This window comes from Plenodomus lingam (assembly GCF_022343315.1).
Source record: "Plenodomus lingam strain CAN1 chromosome Unknown contig_26, whole genome shotgun sequence".
NCBI classification, from domain to species: Eukaryota; Fungi; Ascomycota; class Dothideomycetes; order Pleosporales; family Leptosphaeriaceae; genus Plenodomus; species Plenodomus lingam.
The window spans coordinates 1804538-1823421 of NW_027093941.1; the positions used below are offsets into that span (position 1 = coordinate 1804538).

The window sequence follows — 18884 nt, forward strand, 5'->3', positions numbered from 1 at the left end:
GTGGGTTCCATCTAGAAGCCACGGAAGGGATCGCCGCCGGCATCAAAGTCTTCGAAAAGACCGCCGGATCGGTTGGAGGCGTCTCTAGTACTGGCACTCCATTGACTGCTACCTCGACGGCGAGCCATTCGCGTCCTCGCATTGTGCCCAGTCAGTTTGTTCTGGTCCACCAGAGCATTGTCGATGCCTGCGACGAAAGCCTCCATGCGGACTGTCCCCATCGTGTCGAAGAAATGCCGACGCGTTGATGTACTGGCTTCCGAGGTTCTCGAACTAAGAGCACCGCTGTTAGGGTTGTATACGCTAGACGGCACTGATGGGGGAACACCAGCACTGTACATGTCCGACGATCCGTTTGAGTAGATTGACGGTACGTTCTGATGCGAGAAGCTTCGGAAGGGTACGTTGGGAGGGGGAGCACTGGGTCCAGTGGAGCTTCGCTTCCTGCCATGCTGTGGTCCACGAGGGATTGTCGGAGGACTCGCAGCGTCAGGAATGGGCCTTTCGAACCCAGAGAGTGAAGGCAAACTAGGCATAGGCTCGTTCTGTGCCGCGTAACGCGCCATGACGGGGTTGACTCGTCCCTTGGCAAGCCGTACCGAGTCTTGGACGCGGCTTCTCCGGAGTGTTGCACCTTGATTACGCCGCAAAGATTCATCAACAGGGGGTGGCACTGGTGGCATAGCATCGAGGTTGGGCATTGGCGAGCTCGAATGAGCCAGGAAGGACAGCGCTGTCAGCCACAAATAGTGACGCTCTCGTGAAGTCGTCGTAAACTTCAATGCTCGGGCGGGTGTAAGGATCAGAATGGATCGATTAAACAGGTTTTCGTTCCTGGGTGCAGGGCAGGTATCGGCCACATCAAGGACTGACTGGATAACGACTAGAGCAATATTAGTCAAGAACTCAGATGATTGCCACGAGACACCTACGTTTGCGACCACTCTTGCCCATGAGTGCAGAGCCAGAAGTTGGCTGCTTGCTACTCCAAAGAATCGCTCTCTCGTATGGGGAAATCCACACCCAGCGCTTGTGTCGCACTCCATGATTGGCCAAAGAGGCTTCCTCTGCAGCGCGACTCATGTCTGCCGGTGCATCTGGGCCACCAAAAGTCTTCCTCTTACGAACGTATTTCCACATAAATTCTCCAATCATAGCGGCAGCAATGGCATCGACTACGCTAGTCTGGTTGACAGAGCTGTTGATCGAGCCATTGGCCGTGTAGGCAGTGGCGTTTGATAACTGATGGCGGTGATTAAAGCCCCTAGCGCTCACAATGTCGCTCGGTAGAGGAGGGATTGACGACGTATCGGCGATGCTTGGGGTAGTAGGTAATGTCGGAGATCTGCTGCGAGAGCGAGTCTTCACTATAGGAGCTGCTGATCTGACCTTCCGCAAGCTGTCTTTGCGCTGATGATACACACCGTATGGACGTCGGCCAGCGTAAGATCCGCTGTTACGAGGGGTTGGGCTTTGAGAGCCTTCGCTCTTGCTAATGGGCTTACGTGAACTCGAGCGAGTCGGTACTGGGAAAGGTGGTTTTGGTACATAGCCACTGGAAGCCACACTCCCAAAGCTTGGACTGCGAGAACGTGAATGTGCTGCAGTGCCATTTTGAATCATCACAGATCTTCGGATACTTGGCTGGCGGGTAATGGTAGTACGTGTTGCTTTACCGACCTTGGCTGGCCTCTCCATTGAACTACGCTTAGATACCATAGAATCTTCCGAGGGCCGGGGTTGAGGCGATGTCTCCTTGTCCTCTGGGACAGGCGTTGGAGGGTTGACTGGGCGTCCACTTTTAGCGTTGCGCGATGACAGCATGGAGCTGGAGAACTTTGGCACGCTATAGTCATCGTCACTATTATACCCAAAATCATCATCATCTTCCTCATCAGAAGATGGCCCGTCAAATCCGGCAAATAGACTGCTCGTCCGGAATGGCCGACTAAGTATGTCGGACTGTTGGAATCGAGACAATGGCCCGTTGTCGTTGTTTCCAGGGTAGCGATTCTCTATCTTCCTCTCTGCAGCCTTTTCGAGTCGCATGAAGAGATCTTGACGAGCAGATGATTTGAGAGCAGGGGAGTCTCTATCGTTTGATTGCGGCTCTGTGCTGAGATCCTGTATGGATGCCTCACTAATGTGTTTGGACTCGGGGGTGCCAGGCTTGGATGAGATTGATGAAGGCAACAAATGAGATGGAAGCTTCACACGACGTTGATCGATTCGTATCGGTTCTGTTTGCATACCGTGGGAGCGCATTGGCGATGCCAGATCCCCTGTTGTCTGTGTCGAGACTGTCTTAGTACATGGAGGTAGAATCGGCTCTCTTGGGGAGGAAGGAGCCGAAGAAGGGGCGTGGATAGCGATTGAAGGAATTGTGATTGCTGGTGGTGGCAATGCCTTTTTGTTATGGAGATTTGACTCCTTGGGCTCTTCTATTAGATCAGTTTGCGTAGAGGTTGACACAGCCTGTGTCGATAGCGTAGAATAAAGTGGCTGATTCACGGACGCAGCTATCTTAGGGGTAGCTGGAGGGCTCAGAGGTTCGACCGTCTGTACCGAGCTGGAAGTCATGGTTGAGCTTACGAGGCTAACACTGAGCGATGGATTATTAGACGGTGTAATTGATGTCCGCTTTCGGCTTTGGTTTGCTTCGACTTCGGCAGCCGTCACGGAGACGTCATGCAACTTCTGTTGCACAGGAGTGTAACTCGTCTGCGAAGCGGCTTCAACCATTACAGGCCGGGTAGGCGATTGTGGCGGAGTTGGTTGCACACCAGTGTTGACGTAGATGGGCCGAGTGGGAGGGAAAACCAAGGTGATGTCTCGAGGCGCAAGTGTAATCGATGAGTGACCTGTATCGTAAGAGGTCTTCCGCGGCTCGCTTTCTTCTAGAAGAGATTGGTCCTTGAGGGATTGCTGATTATCGATACTCAGACCCAGTATTCGCTTAGCTTTCTCATCTGGGTTCATCAACGATAGGCGCGAATCACGCGCCCTTCTTGCACGCATCTCGTTCTCAGGGAAATCATCAGAATCCAGCTCCAGTTCTCCCAAGTATTCTTCCTCTTCATCAAAGATGAGCTCATCAGCCAGGCTCAGACCGTTCGATCGACCATAGCCTTCGGACAACAGTGACATGCGATAATTGCGGCCAATACTGCGGTAGCTACTGCTGCTGCAATTCCTTGCATGTCGTCCAATGTGTGTAGACGATCTACGCTGCGGTGACGAGCGTATGCTGCCCGCGTCGCTGTCCGCACCCACGGGGGCTTCGCGCGCCCCCTCTTCACCATCACTCTCGAGTCCAGCTTCTTGGTTGGCAGCTTCATGCATAGCAATCTCGTCCAGAAGCATCTTTAAGCGGGATTCCGACAGATGGACTCGGCGCTCCAGCGTTTGCTTCTCCCCAGCCCAAATCTCCTTTTCACGCGCCCACATATCATGAACCCTTGTCGAATCATCTTCTTGACTACGCGACTTCTTCTGAGCCTGTTCAAGCTTCTCTTTTAGATCCGTGATAGACTCCTTATGCTTGTCCCTCTCCCCAGCAATCTCCTCTAATGCAGCGAGGGTCTCATTTTCGAAGTGTTGAAGCTGGCGCTTGATCGATTTACTCTCCTTATTTGAAGCCGAAAGTTGTTTCGCGAGCGAATCATTGTCAACACGCACCGTGTAGAGACTCGTTTCCAAGTCCTCGATGAACTTGTGCTTTGAATCTAATTCCCGGCGAAGGTTGAGAATCTCAGAGACCAGATTGGCGTGCAAGGTAGGGGTGAAACGACGTGGGTCGAGGATGGAGATGTTCTCATCGTTGGCAGCATCTCCGTTACCGTGACGTTGGTCTGGTGGTAGTGGAGCTGGCGAACTATGTGTCTCACTTCCTGGCGTGCCATGTCGTGAAGTGCGTCGGGACAATGACTGACATGGCGTCCCCTCAGGAGACGGTAGCGGTTGGCTACTTACGCAAACTTCATTCTCAGAGAAGTAGTCAGTAGCCATGTTTGGGAAGATATAACCAGCGCAATCGGAAGTTTAAGCAAATTAGGGGAGTAGGTAAAGACCACAACCAAGTGGTGCGGAGAAAAGACACCTAACGCATGCCTGTGACATTGTCAGTAGAGGAAGAATGAATAGAGACTGCGCGGATGGTTCGGGTCAGGTTGAAGGAAGCATGAGGTTACAGCATGTAGGAAGTGTACATAGGACAGGCGGTAAGATAGACGTACCGATAAATGTTCAAAGGAGAAAAGCAGAGACAGGCCGCTTAGATGAATCGAAGTAATTCCAATGAGCGAAATGATATCAATGTTCGAAGGGACTTTGCCAGTGTTCAAGGCAACGGTAAGGCGCAAGGGGTACGGGCTCAATCTGCAGTAGAACTTAGCATCGTGTTCTGACCGTTGTGTGCGCGCCGTGCAAATACCCAAGAGCGCCTGGACAGATGAGGGACGCCTTGGTATGGGGCAATACATACTTTGGAGGTTGTTTGAAAGATACTGGGGTAATGCTGGCTCTGTCGTGTATGTACTTGGGGGCACCTAGGCGTGTCCCTGAAGTTGATGGGTAGATCAGGCGAGATAAGCAGCAACCAACGACGTTGCTTAAACTAACTATCAACAGAAAGGAACGACAGTGCTAAAGAAAAAAGAAAACGGTTTGGCGAAGGAGGGAGCTGGAGTATCGACCACAGTACAATGCAGTATAGGGAGGGTAAAGGGAAAGAGAGACGAAGCGCAACCTGAGCATGAATTTGCGATCGCCCATGCAGCAGGCTTGGGTTCCGATAAGTTAGTCAGGCACAGGTGATTACGCACTGTCCTCTGGGGGAGCGGGACCACGAAAAAAGCAACGGATTGGACCATGATCCCCATCTGTGCCTGTCTGTCTAATTTGTTTTGTCTCCCGAGTCCAGCAGCTTATGCACGCTCTCAACTAGCGAGCACAACTTGCCCTGCATGCATATTGGGTGAGCAACCCTCGTCCCGTAAGCTCACCATTGGCCGGATACTGTCCGCTTTCCGCCGTTTTGCTCTGCACCATTGGCTGCTAGTTGATATCCAACGTCCAGCACTTAGTACCCTACCGTTCAACTGTGTTCCGCAGCCCTGACCACCGCGTTGGCGAGGCCAAATGAAATGACCCGACCAGGGGTACTGTACTATGTATGTAGTGACGATGGCGCGAACCATCTGTCCACTAGAGACTTCGTCCGGCAGCAACATCAATGATAGGGGTGTGACAATGCGTGACGGGACCTCCAAGTGGCTGAGTGGCGCGTGTTGCCGGGGAACGGCTGGCTTCTGGTTTCTGGGAAACGTCAAAGGTTGTTGATCACAGCAATTTGCGAGAAAACTCTGGCTACTGTTAAAAGCTTCCTGTGGCCATCAGCTTGCCTAATCATTAGCTTCCTGACAGGTCTCGCCATCTTAATGAAGACTGATCCTGAGTTTCAGCCTCTCATGGCTACGCCGCAGGCTTGCCCTCTTAGGAGCATGAGCTTTGGGCATGAGGCGTGCTCAGATTGTGATCAGAGCATCGGCACCCAACGATTCTGCATGTTAATAGCCTGCAATTTCAACGTCGATTGGAACGCACCTGGCAATAACCTTATGCGCATGTGAATACAAGACTTTCCACTGCATTCGAATTATGTATAAACATACATGCCCGCTGAAAGGGGCCATATTAAATTCTGCGAAGGAAGCAGGCTGTTGCATGAAAGTCGAGTGTCATGGTTGTATTGTCGAACCACATGCGGAAATGCCGCCTCCACATTGGTGCTAGCAGCCATGTCCTGTGCATTCTTGGCGGTAGAAAGGAGAGGACTCGAGTCGAGATCGACGGCACGAGCCTATTTGTATGGAAGTGCCGGGAGCTTGACAGGAGCGTTGGTCCCGAAGGTATGCGTACCTGTACTAGCTACCCATATAGGCGATTAACCAGTCGATTGCCTCGGACATGATAGGTGTGGATGCAGAAGGCAATAGGGTTTCGATAATCTTGGGAGCAAGAGGAGAGAAGTGACCCCTCTCTTTGGTCACATGCAAGATATAAGTATAGTCGGGACCAAGTCAATCGAATCGAACATCGGTCATCTCGATTCGGTGCGATAGCGTGAGCACCCATGATGACCGTCGTTTCCGAGATTTCAAGGACAAGACGTTTTCCGATGGCGTGGAAACTTTGAGGGAGGCGTCGCGTGTGCCGATGTCGCGTACTACGCGGCAGAACAATATTTGACCGAATGCCGCCAGAGCCAGCCTTACCTATGATCGTGGTAGCCAATACGGCGATGCTGTAGGAACATTAGTCGTCGGATTCATCAGACGAGTCGAGACTCGAGTCGAGTTGTCGAGATAGGAGAGGGGGGCATGGGGGGCCTTGTCCTGCCATGCTGTGTGAAGCAGAGAGTGGGCCGCCCGTACTGCGGACAACCGCGGCTGCAAGGGCAGCCGTCAGATGGCGTCGATCCTGTCTACCTAACCATCTTGCCATTGTGGCCGCAAGAGTGCAATTCGACAGACTGTTCGAAAGCGGCTGGCTCAGGCCAGACGGCAACAGTATTGAGAAGGCATATACCCTTTTGGAGGATTGATCTGCGATGAATGAGGGGTACTGTAAGCCCAGCAAGTAAGGATACCCTTGTGGCAGCTGCAAAATGAACATGCCCATTGCCAACCGACTTCCTCTCCAAAGGCCCCATCTCTCCGTACTAATTGCAGCAAGCGCTATTTGTGGTGTTGCGTTGTCCTGGCAAGTCGTTCGACATGGACGATGCAGAGTCAGAAACCGTAGTTGGCAGCCTTGCGAGTTTTCTGAGGGTTTCTGTTGGACCCCACCAATGACTAAGCAACTATCAAATGGAATTTTGTCCTCTGTTCCACCGTAAATAATTCACGATTGAAGCAAAGTATAACCGCCAAGCATATATCGACGACACTATGGCGGAAAAGAAGAGTCAAGATGCGGCCCAACCATCGTCGGCAGACCTACCTCCAAACATGGCAGAAGTCAAGTCAATGAGCGTGGATGAACTAGTGAAAGAAATGAACCGGATGCCACTGTTCATGACCAGCCTGGACGAGACGGACGGTGAGGGGGGCGAGAACGTGGCCTTGGAGGCGTTGAAAGCGCTGGCCTACGAAGGTACTCGCGCCGAAGTGGCAGAAAACTTCCGTCAGCAAGGCAACGAGTGCGCCAGAGCGAAACAATGGACCAACGCCAAAGAGTTCTATGACAAGGCCATAGCAGCTCTCAAAGGACCTCAGAAAGCATTGGACCCAGACGCTGAAGGACCGGATGTGATTGACGTTGAAGTAAACGAAGCAGAAGAGGCAAAGAAGGAAAAAGCAATTGAAGAGGCATGCTACGTCAACAGAGCTTTGTGCAACCTGGAAAAAAGTGAGTGTGCAAAAATCTTTCTCCTTTGATGAGCCTTTGATCAAAGGCAAGAAATGATCTTCGTTAGATTTTTTACACACCATAGATGAAGCGTAGTGCTGACAACTACAGAAAACTATCGCTCCTGTATCCTAGACTGTGCATCAACACTTCGAATCAACCCAACCAATGTGAAAGCCTTCTACCGTTCTGCGACCGCGTGTCTCGCACTGGACAAGCTCCCAGAAGCAGAATGGGCATGCAATCGCGGTCTAGCCACTGACCCGGCCAATGCGCCGCTCCAGGCGCTCCAGGCCAAAATCACGGCAAGGAAACAATACGTTGCCTCTGTGGAAGCGGGACGCCGAGCACGAGAGGAGAAGGCCGCTTCGGAACGGGCGACTCTGACGCTTGCACTGAAGGCCCGGAACATCATGACGAGGAGCACCGAGACGCCGCCGGATCTAGAAGATGCAGCGATGAAGCTGCAAGACCCCATGGACCCTTCATCCTTGCTCACATTCCCCGTCATCCTGCTCTATCCCACAGATTCGCAGTCGGATTTCGTCAAAGCCTTCTCGGAGAGGGAGAAGCTGGAGGAGCATCTTGACTACATATTTCCCCTGCCATGGGACGAAAAGCACGAGTATACGGTTGAGAATGTGGAGGCTTACATGGAGACGACAGCCGGCGGTTTAATCAAGGTAGGAAAGAAGATGACTCTAGGCAAGGTTCTCGGGAGCGGGAAGACGGAGGTCGTGGACGGATTGGTAAGGATCAGTGTGGTGCCCAAGGACAAAGCCGCAGGGTGGATCGAGGAGTTCAAGAAAAGGAGAGGCAAGACAGCTTAATGCGATGCACATACCCACAGTCACCGAGACTACGAAAAGGATGAAGGATCAGGATGCAGGAACAGGACAAAATCTTTCCCAGCAGATGGTATTGGATGCTTCCTAACTCTGAACACTCACTCTCGAAAAAAAACCTTCCTCCACAGAACACCCCACACGGCAAAACATCCTCCCCCAACCACCACAGCCTCGATGTCAAAGCAACCGTGCATGCAGCGGGAGCCCATCCATATTGCTCACCGCATACCCGCACCGCCCGCCCAAACCTACGATGCAACCCGCATGTACTTAAAACACTTATCCATATATATAACACACCCACCGCACGCGTCCCGAATCCGAGGTACCTACACCCCCAAACCCAGATCCCATCCACTACTTGTATATACCGGCACCTAGTATACCTACGTGTACTGGACTATTGTATATCGATCGCGCCGACACCGTACCCTCCGCCCAACAAAAACAACCCTACCCTCCTCGGAGGCTGAGAACCCCAGTGATGCGCAACACGAAGACGGGGCAAGATTCGGGCGAATTGGGAGGGAGAGCGGGAAAAATGTTGGGAATGTTGGGGGAGGGGGGTGGGGTATAGTGGGAGTTTTATACGTGCGGTACCGGTACGGTAGATGCGCCACTTCGGCGGACAACGCCGCGTGGGAAGATTCCATCCCGTTGTTGTAGGGTTTGGTACAAGTAAAGACAGTAGGTACCGTACTTGAGAGGACGTATTGTACTACAGGTGTATATGTATACTATTGCAGCTAGTGCAAGTTCCTATACCAACATCCCCCCCTCCAGCCAAGCTCCGAAATTACTTAACCGACTCCCTCTCTTTGCTATCCACCTTCCCCAACCGCCCAAGCTTCACCACGGAAAAACCCCCCGACTGCATCGCGCATCTCCAGCACGAGAATTTCAATAATCTGGACATACACATGTCTAGACCGATATGCGTATACAGTGCAGCGGCCTCTGATCCCGAACGAGATTGGGGGCCATGCATATGCATATGCGTGCGTGCGTGCGTGTGCGTGCGTGCATGTGCATGCATGCAGATTCCAGATTCCCGTTCGATGAAAGCCGTGCAACGAACTTGTGGGGTTCCGTTCGCTTAGGTAGATTGTGTCTGGCAGGAGCAGGGTAGCGAGAACGGTGACGTGTATGCGGGAACGGGGTACGAGAAGTGTGATTAGCCGCTTGGGTGGGGACGTGAGAGTGATAGACGGTGTGGGTGTGTTTGTGGTGGTGGTGGTGTTGATGATGTTGATGATGATGAAGGGCATTGGGTGTGGATTGGTTTCACGAGTGAGCTTGAAGATTACGTTGTTCAATTTATATGACTTTATTACTGCAGACAGGTATGTTTTGAGCAAGATGATGGAATTGAAAACTTCATGCGTGAACATCTGGGTGTTCGTCTTCTCCATCGAAAACCATGAGATGCAGAGCAACCGCTAACGGGTGCGCCGAGAATCAGGCACTGAGTCCTTCAGGCATGTCTGGGCGCCATGTGTGTAGGTATCATCAAAGAACAAATGATATGGCATGTGATTGGAAAGGTATTAAGTATGAGTACTGGAGACTTCAGAAGACAACAAAACGCAAGGAAAATAGGATCGTGGCAACATAGCCAATCTATAGAAAAGAACACTATCGGTGAGGGCTGGAAACAAAAGCCAGATAGCCAATGGGGTATTAAATATACTGGGATGTGACGTCTGTTCTCATGATCGTCAAAGTCGTGTGTTTGGTGTTCGTTCAAGGTGATTCCTTCTCATACAGCTTCTTCTTCCGGACCATGGACGTCTTGAGGTCATGGAAGACAACAGCGGATATTTTTTCGTAAGGTGTATACCAATCAGAAAAGCTAGTGACCTCGTCGACCTTGATCTGCTCGAGGTAGCCGAGAAATTTGACGTCAGATTTGTAGACATGGCGTCTGCCACAGAACTGCAGCTTGATCTTACGCAATTTGGCCTCGCGAAGAATACGCAGACAATGTAAGAGGAACTCGTCGTTTAGATAGCGTCGCGCCTCGTTCGACCACAAGTACGTTGTGTGTCGTGGGGCGGCATCGTCAAATGCGATCTTGATATCTCGCAGGTACTGAAGGTTCTCTGGTCCGATCATACGAAGAAATTGCAGCATGTCTTGATAGCCCACTTCTTTGAGCACCGGCTCCCAGAACGGGCTGCGGACAGAATGGTTGCGGGCAAAGTAGAATGTGTTCTCGCCGTACAAAACTGAGCATCCTTCTTGATGGACGAGCCGACAGGTTCGTAGGAATTGCGCTGACTGGCAGAGATTCCCGCCAACCTTTGTGATGGGCACCGTGAGATCCAATCCTTTACGGACGAAAACATAATGGTAAATGGTATTTCGTATTTCTGGCGGCAGATCCTCAAAGCCTTTCCGAGCTTCTCTGCTGGAGCTTCGTGCCGAAGGCACCGTGTCGGTACGTGCCCTCTTTGTTCGCCCTTGCCGCATCTCATAAGGCTCAGCTTGCTCCCCAGCATGGAGCATGGAGCCGACAAGCTTTACAGTAAGTGGGCCATGGTAGCCAAGTGGCACATTGAACTGCAAGGTCGTTGGCGCAATTTTGGGGGTGTGGCGATGGAATGCACCACCAGTCTCATCGTCGGTAAGGTCCCCCACCTCCTGGTTGTAGATGATGGGCTCAAGATAGGGCGAGGCCGGTGAAGGACTGCGCTTGCGTTTGGATTTTGCTCTTGCTTTGGCTTTGGCGGATCGACTTGGTGGTCCCATAATGTCATCGTCTCCGTCGTCCTCTTCGTCCTCTTCGGAGCTCAAGGGTATGGAATCATCCTCTTCAATGACTTTTGAATCTACGTAGCCTGCGGCTTTCATGGCTTTGCCTGCACTCTTACGTATCGGGCGACCGGTAGACTTGTTGAACTGGGGTAGTTTTGAAGGGCTAACAAGCTCTGGGCTACTGTTGAGAATGGGGGTTGCAGTTGGACCGAGGGGCGTGGTTTTGGGTTTGCGAGCCATGGTGGAGGTCGAGGTCACGCGTTCAGGTGTAGCAAGTAGGCGTAGGCATAGGCGTAGGCGTAGGCAGGTGGCGGTGTGTGGTTGGTGAGGGAGCTGTTGATGGATCGCAGTCGGTGTGAAGTGTGGGGATGGAGGGTAGATATAGAAGCAACGGCGTGGTGGCTTGCTTACCTAGTGAGAAGGCATGACCGGCGATAGCGCGCTCACAGAAGCGCGTTAAAAAAAAAGTAGTGGAAGTCATGGCCCACAACGCGTGCCTTCTACATACGACGAAACGTTGTGTGTTGAGGTTTAAGCGTAGCCTTGGCGCATACGATACAGAAGGAACCACCCGTAGACCGTCTGTGAAGGAGAAAGCTTATGTTGTGGCAAAGGGAAGAGGAAAGCAAAAGGACACGTTCATCCTGGGTGCTAGTAAGCCAACAACCGTGTGTATCAGACAGTGATAGTGTGTTGAAGTGAAGAAGTGAAAAGCCTGTGATTTATTATTGAGAGACTACCTACGAGCCCTACACATTCATAGGAGAGACAGACACAGACCTGTTGCACACGTCCACCCACTCCCACACGCAATCACCACCACACATGATCATCATCATCATCAACATCAACAACATCAACAACATCAACAACATCAACAACATCAAGTGGGATGTGGATGCTTGCCAAAGAATGTGGCTTGTCCTGACCATGACAGTCCATCCAGGAAACTGTCGAATCCGTCCCAACATCATCCCATTGTCATCCATCGAGCAAATCAGCGACGATACAAGATACAACATATGCCAATCATGTAGACTTTTCGTCTTCTATGGGTGGTGAGGTGCCCGAAGCGTGTCAGCAGCTCCCACGTCGACCAGCTTGCGCGGGCCAAGTGAGGATACGACTGAGTACAGAAGCGTTGAATCATCTTGGTTTTAGTTGTGAAGAGAAAAACAACAGACGAAGTCGCGACGTCGGAAGCGAGGATATATTGGCCGTCGGAAAAACTGCCGCCCCGGCCTACCAGCCTTGCGCCGGGGAGTAAGACCCCAACAGACGCCGTCATTAAGCGGGCCCATCACTGGGGTTGCCTCTTTGAGACTACAGGTCCGGCTACGGTATCGCAACAGCTCTCACAGCTGGTTTAAAGAGAAGAGTCACAGCACGTCCTTTGCTACTTCTGCTTTCTTTTGGTGAAAGCACATTCATCATAAGATGGCGACGACTCTCCGAGCCTGTAGAGCGCCATTGCGCCAGTTCATCGCCCGTCCCACTGCTTCTCTGGCCACAAACCGCCCCAGATTAAGGCGGGGCTATGCGACAACCGTGGAGGCACAGCAAAAGGTAGCCCTGCAACTGCGTGTGTTTGGGTAACTGGCAATTGTGCTAACAAATCACGTCAGGTGCTGTCACAAGACCTCGAGCAAGCTGATCCCACAGTATTCGAGATTATCAACAAGGTTCGTGGCCTCCCCATGGAAGGCCAGCTTTACTCAGAGAACACTGCTGATATAGCTTTCTACTGTAGGAGAAGAACCGCCAGAAGCATTTTATCAACCTGATTCCATCGGAGAACTTCACGTCACAGGCCGTGCTCGATGCCCTGGGCAGTGTTATGCAGAGTAGGTTGACTATCACAGTCACGTCTCGCCACGCGGCTCACACGGTGCTATAGACAAGTACTCGGAAGGCTACCCTGGCGCAAGATACTACGGTGGTAACGAGCACATCGACGAGGCTGAGCGGTTATGCCAGGAAAGAGCGCTCAAAGCTTTTGGCCTGAGCCCGGCTGAGTGGGGCGTCAACGTACAGCGTGAGTCAAGAGTGCACGATTGAAAGTGCTGATCTAATGACAATTAAACAGCTCTCTCTGGCTCTCCCGCAAATCTCTACGCCTACTCCGCCGTTCTCAACACCCATGACCGCATCCTCAGTCTCGATCTCCCACATGGCGGCCACTTGTCGCATGGCTACCAGACACCAACCAAGAAAATCTCTGCCGTTTCAAAATACTACGAAACCCTCCCATACAGGCTCAACGAGAAGACTGGCATTATCGATTACGACAAGATGGCGGACCTGGCACACCTGTACAGGCCCAAGGTCATTGTGGCGGGTACATCTGCATACAGCCGACTGATCGAGTACGAGCGCATGCGCAAGGTGGCCGATGAGGTTGGCGCATACCTTCTCTCTGATATGGCTCATATCTCGGGTCTTGTCGCTGCTGGCGTCATCCCATCGCCGTTCCCCCACTCTGACATCGTCACCACCACTACCCACAAATCATTGCGCGGCCCCCGCGGCGCTATGATCTTCTACCGCAAGGGCGTGCGGAAGGTGGATAAGAAGGGAAACGAAGAGATGTACGACCTGGAGGGACCGATTAATGCGTCCGTGTTCCCAGGTCACCAGGGAGGACCTCACAATCACACCATCACTGCCTTGGCGGTTGCGCTTCAACAAGCACAAAGCAAAGAATTCAAGGACTACCAGCAGCAGGTCCTCGAGAATGCAAAGGCGCTCGCCCAACGACTAGGCGACTCCAAGGAGAACGGCGGTCTGGGATACAACATAGTCAGTGGAGGCACAGATAATCACTTGGTCCTTGTCGACCTCAAGGACCGAGGGGTAGACGGTGCACGTGTCGAGCGCGTCCTTGAGCTCGTTGGTGTAGCCTCGAATAAGAACACTGTTCCTGGGGACAAATCAGCCATGAAGCCAGGCGGTCTACGCATCGGAACCCCCGCCATGACCACACGCGGCTTTCAAGCTGAGGACTTCAAGCGCGTCGCTGACGTAGTGCACCGCGCCGTGGGCATCACGCAGAAGCTCGACAAGGAAGCCAAGAAGAAAGCAGAAGAGAGCGGTCGCAAAGCACCCGCCAGCGTCGCAGCATTCAAGGAGTACGTCGGTGAAGGCCAAGACATCACCGACATCGTACAGCTACGGAAGGAGGTCGAGGACTGGGTATCCACCTTTGCTCTGCCCTGGGACAAGGCACAGTAGTATGGACATGATGACGAGACAATGCATTTCCCGACATGAGCGCGTTTTGGCGTTTGTCCTGTATATACACAAAAATATGGACTGTCCTTTGGCCACGTTGGGTGCCAGACGTGATTGGATTCACCTTCACCATTTCCGTCTGTGGTCTTCACCGCAACTGATACCTAGCTATTGTGCACATGATGGTATTGTCGCCAGAACTCCCCTCGCAGTATATACATAAGCAGTCTTCTCTCTTCTCGTTTCTTGTCACTCAAGACGTCCTCTCTTATCTTCCTATCCACACTCCTTTTCGACAATCCTTTCGTTTCTATCCTTTATATTCACACCCATCTCTACCCACCACACCATAACTACCAGCGCCACCCGCATCAACACACACAATCCCATACCACCCATCCAAACCAACCGCAACTCCTGCAAAACAAAGGGCATTCTCACAATGCTCCCCGCCCTTGTCCTCCTAAGCTTTCTCCTCCTCCTCGTCTCAGTGCAGGGCACGAGTACCGGGTCAAGCATCACAGAGAGCATGCATGCGGGCTGGCATGTCACAACCGATATCAACGAGACCGGTATTCTCAGCACCCCCACCACTACCACTACCACTATGAGCGTCACCAGCACCAGCCCCAGCATCAGCCCCAGCACCACCCCACCCCCCACGCCCCCAACAGACCCCCAGATAAACCCCACCTTCTACAATCCCTCGGCAATCACGACACTCCTTTGCTATGACGTCTTCCTCGCTCTTGCGTTTCTTTGGTGCTGGGCTTGTGGCTGTTTTTGGTGGATGGGGTGGGGGGCGAGGAGGGGGTGGGAGGGGGGGATGGCGGGGGAGAGGGGGTGGGGGGCGTTGGAGGGGGAGATGAGGAGGGTGGGGTTGGTTTGAGGGGGGTGGGGATGGATGGATGGATGGATGTTGGGAGGAGGTCCAAGGGACCATGAATGTGTAAAGAAGAAAGGGGAGTGTATAGTGGAAATGAAATCAAACACTCAACTTGATCCATCACGACCAACACAATTCAAGCCGAGAAAATTAAATCACACAGGATGAACCCAATTTGTAAGAAACAAATCATTTGTATATATATATATATATATAATGTTATATATATATAATTTCCCACTTTTCCTCATCATCCCCTTCCACAACCACTAAACCACGCGCCCACCTCCCCCATCATCAACCCAAAACAACCAACCTACACAACCGTACTATACCCACCACCCATACCCCGCCTAACCTTCCACCTCACCCACCACTTCCTCCCCTCATCCGCCCAAAACACACAACTCGCAACAGCCAGCAAATGCGCCCAGTCGGCGAGGCCGAGCGCCTCTGTCTGAAACACGCGCTGCAGGGGCGGAAAATAGACGACCATGGCCTGTCCGAGCAAGCTGCCGGCAACCGCATAATTAAACATTTTGTTATCAAAGAGGCCAATCTCGCCCGCGAGGATGGATTTGCTCGATGAGCGGCAGGTGAGCGCGTTGAACATGTCGAAGAGGACAAAGCAGGTAAACGTCATGGTGGTATCGCGCGCGGTGACTTGGTTGTCAATCGACATTTCGCGGTAGTAGGTTGTGAGGGTGCCGAGCATGATGATGGTTGCGGATTGTAGGACGCGTTGGATGAGGGGCCGCGTTAGGACGCGTGCGTGGCGGGGGCGAGGAGGGAGGGCCATGACGGCTGGGTCGACGGGCTCGACGCCTAGGGATTGAGCGGGTGGGCCGTCCATGAGGATATCTGGTAGGTATGGTTAGTAAGGTGTGGTGTGCGTTAAGGCGAGAAGCAGGAAACGGGGGGCATTACTGATCCAGAGAATCTGCATGGCGTTGAGCGGATTCTGGAAGCCGAGGAAGGTACTGAGGAGGACAAGGCTGAGTGCTGCGGCGGAGGTGCTGAGCTGGAAGGTGAGGAAGTTTTGGATGTTGTAGAAGATGCCTTTGCCTTCTTCAATTGCATTTAGAATGGTTGCAAAGTTGTCGTCTGTGAGAATCATGTCTGCGGCTTCCTTTGCCACGTCTGTGCCCAAGCGACCCATGGAGATGCCAATATCAGCCTTTTTGAGCGCTGGCGCATCATTGACACCGTCACCAGTCATGGCAACGACATCACCACGTGACTGTAGAGCGCGGATGATCTTCATCTTATGTTCAGGGCTGGTGCGCGCGAACACAGAAGTCGTGGCGATGGCCTGTGACAGTTCCTCATCGCTCATCTGGTCGAGTTCGTCACCACGAATGACCGACTTTCCAAGCGCTGAATTGGTCGTAATGGGCATTCCCAAGCTCTTGCCAATGGCAACGGCAGTGGTCTCTGCATCACCTGTAATCATAATCACTTTGACTTTGCCTGCCATCAGCCGTCGAATCGCCTTCTCCACACCCTTTCGTGGCGGATCATTCATGCCGACGAGTCCAGCGAAGACAAGACCACGATATTGCTCGTCATCTCCAAGCGCAGAGCCTGTCGTAGCTGGTGTCGAAGTCCCGCTGGCTCCCTTCTTTTTACTCTTTGATGATCCACTTGCGAAGCCGAGAACACGTAAGCCTTCTTGCGCCATGGACTCTGCAGCATCAAAAGCTTCTTGTTTCTTTGCTTGATCTAGAACAAATTCCCGACCCTGAGCGGTAACGTATGTGTCACATCGATCAAGCACTCTTTCGAGAGCGCCTTTGACGTATGCAAAGTCAGAGCCTGGGGTAACATCCCCGCATGCACTTCCACTGATCACAACACCCATCCACTTCCTCTCGGAGCTAAAAGGTGTTTCAAACTTGCGGTCACCGAGTCGTTCCCGGATATCATCTTCTCCAAATGCGTCTAGAAGGTCTAGTAAGGCAACATCTGTGGGCTGGCCTACCCAGCGGCTCTTTGTGGTGGCGTTGTCGTCTCCAAAAGACGTTGAAGACAGAACTGCTGCTGATGCTGCTGATGCAGCTTGGTCGCTGAGCAGACGGGCGTTGTTCACAATATTACCGATTCGGAGAATTTTGCGAGTGGGTGGATCGAGATCTGTGGACGCATGCTTCTTCTTGATATCCACTGGAAGCGCCTCATCGAAGTGCCATATCTTTGTGACAGTCATATGATTCGTTGTTAGTGTGCCTAGGGATAGTGAGCCATCGACGTAGACATGCCTTTTGAAGATACGAACCTGTCTTGTCGGTGCACACAACATTAACGGAAGCTAACGTCTCTACGCTTGGCAGCCGTCGAACGATGGCATCTCGCTTGGACATTCTCAACACGCCCAAGGCAAGGGTGACCGTAACGATGATTGGCAGTCCCTCTGGAATAGCTGCTACGGCCAGCGAAACGGCGATTTGAAAGACCTCGAGAAACTTCCAGCCCCGCCAGAGTCCAATCAGGCCAATGAAGGCGATGACACCAAATGACATGTAACTTAGGTCCTTTCCAAGGCGGTCCATGGAGAGTTGCAGAGGCGTCCGCGGACTCTCAATCTCCCCCAAGGAGGCTGAAATGGCGCCAAACTCGGTGTTGGCTCCTGTTCCTACCACAATGCCTTGTCCGTATCCTGATCTGACCAATGTTCCCATGAAAGCGATATTCTTCTGGTCGTTGAGGCGTATGTCTGCGCCCACGGTTCCCGCAGCTTCAGAAGGATAGTAGGGCGAGGCGGGCCGTTGGATGCCTGGCGGAGGTGCGATGACATCTGGCGACTTGGTAACCGGCTCGTTTTCGCCCGTCAAGTTGGACTCGTCGATGCTGAGATCTGCGGCGTGTGTGATGCGTATGTCGGCTGGGATGCGATCGCCTGTGTGGAATAGGACCAAGTCGCCAGGGACCAGCAGGGTGGCGGATATGGTACTCGACTTGCTCTCTGCGGCTGCTAACGTCGCAGGGGTATCTTTTAAATCCTCCATTTCAATGGCTTCGGTAGCGATGCCGTTGGGCACCCGCCCGTTTCTTGTCGGCTCTACTCCCGCGCGAATGATGTGTGCAGAGTGCGGAACCAGCTGATTGAGCGCTTCAATCGACTTTTCCGAGCGATATTCCTGCACAAAGCCCACGGTTACGACAATGGTCACCGCCACTGCTATGCTGACGGCATCCTCCAGATTGCCCAGTAGGAGAGAGACAGCGGCGGAGCCCAATAAGAGCAATATGAGCGTCTCTTTGAACTGCTTGACAAAGCGCAGCCACAGCGGCTCTGGTTCTTCGTGTGGGAGTTCGTTGGTGCCATGTTGGTGAATGCGCGCGGCGGCGTCTGAGGAGGAGAGGCCGTGGGTGATGGACGTGGACAGTTTGTGGGCAGTTTCTTGTGAGGACAGAAGCGAGTACGACGATGTTATTGACTGTTCACGGTCAGGATCAGGGTCAGAGTCAGACCTATCAGCAACGCTTTAGGGCAAGGTGGAGGCGCGAATGGCATACAGAAGGCGCGCTGGTGCGTTTTGAGGCCGCCGAGGGCTGCAACGACGGCGATGCGTCCCGCGAAGTCTTGGAGTGTCCGGCTGAGGCATGGTAGACGGGTAGCGATGGGGTGGACGCTCTTGACATGTTGGCATGGCCAGAGAGAGAGAGGGCCAACACGATTGCGCCGCGCTCAAACGTGGCCTGTCGGTCGAAGACTACTACTACCTACCCCAGGTACCTATACACCAGTGGGG

At 52.7% G+C, this 18884-nt stretch overlaps 6 protein-coding genes across 6 annotated transcripts; 3 read left to right on the top strand and 3 right to left on the bottom strand.

Moving 5' to 3' along the window:
- Positions 1–11: 11 nt before the first annotated feature.
- On the bottom strand, positions 12–4008 carry IAQ61_006876 (uncharacterized protein; the record flags this gene model as incomplete). Its single annotated transcript, XM_003845718.2, has 2 exons — positions 12–883; positions 933–4008. The coding sequence occupies 2 exons, from the start codon at positions 4006–4008 to the stop codon at positions 12–14; spliced, it is 3948 nt and encodes a 1315-aa protein (XP_003845766.2).
- Positions 4009–6792: 2784 nt separating this feature from the next.
- Positions 6793–8814, top strand: IAQ61_006877 (uncharacterized protein). The gene is made up of 2 exons (XM_003845719.2): positions 6793–7410; positions 7522–8814. The coding sequence occupies exons 1-2, from the start codon at positions 6951–6953 to the stop codon at positions 8238–8240; spliced, it is 1179 nt and encodes a 392-aa protein (XP_003845767.1). The 5' UTR covers positions 6793–6950; the 3' UTR covers positions 8241–8814.
- A 1187-nt stretch (positions 8815–10001) lies between these two features.
- On the bottom strand, positions 10002–11255 carry IAQ61_006878 (uncharacterized protein; the record flags this gene model as incomplete). Its single annotated transcript, XM_003845722.1, has 1 exon — positions 10002–11255. The coding sequence occupies one exon, from the start codon at positions 11253–11255 to the stop codon at positions 10002–10004; it is 1254 nt and encodes a 417-aa protein (XP_003845770.1).
- A 585-nt stretch (positions 11256–11840) lies between these two features.
- On the top strand, positions 11841–12077 carry IAQ61_006879 (uncharacterized protein; the record flags this gene model as incomplete). Its single annotated transcript, XM_003845723.2, has 1 exon — positions 11841–12077. One exon carries the CDS (start codon positions 11841–11843, stop codon positions 12075–12077), a length of 237 nt encoding a protein of 78 aa, XP_003845771.2.
- Positions 12078–12181: 104 nt separating this feature from the next.
- On the top strand, positions 12182–15039 carry CBS2 (Cytochrome B translational activator protein cbs2). Its single transcript, XM_003845724.2, has 5 exons — positions 12182–12581; positions 12641–12697; positions 12766–12859; positions 12913–13050; positions 13102–15039. The coding sequence occupies exons 1-5, from the start codon at positions 12453–12455 to the stop codon at positions 14244–14246; spliced, it is 1563 nt and encodes a 520-aa protein (XP_003845772.1). The 5' UTR covers positions 12182–12452; the 3' UTR covers positions 14247–15039.
- A 409-nt stretch (positions 15040–15448) lies between these two features.
- On the bottom strand, positions 15449–18774 carry IAQ61_006881 (uncharacterized protein; the record flags this gene model as incomplete). The annotated part of the gene is made up of 4 exons (XM_003845726.1): positions 15449–15993; positions 16060–17358; positions 17408–18569; positions 18649–18774. 4 exons carry the CDS (start codon positions 18772–18774, stop codon positions 15449–15451), a joined length of 3132 nt encoding a protein of 1043 aa, XP_003845774.1.
- Between the last annotated feature and the right edge of the window lie 110 nt (positions 18775–18884).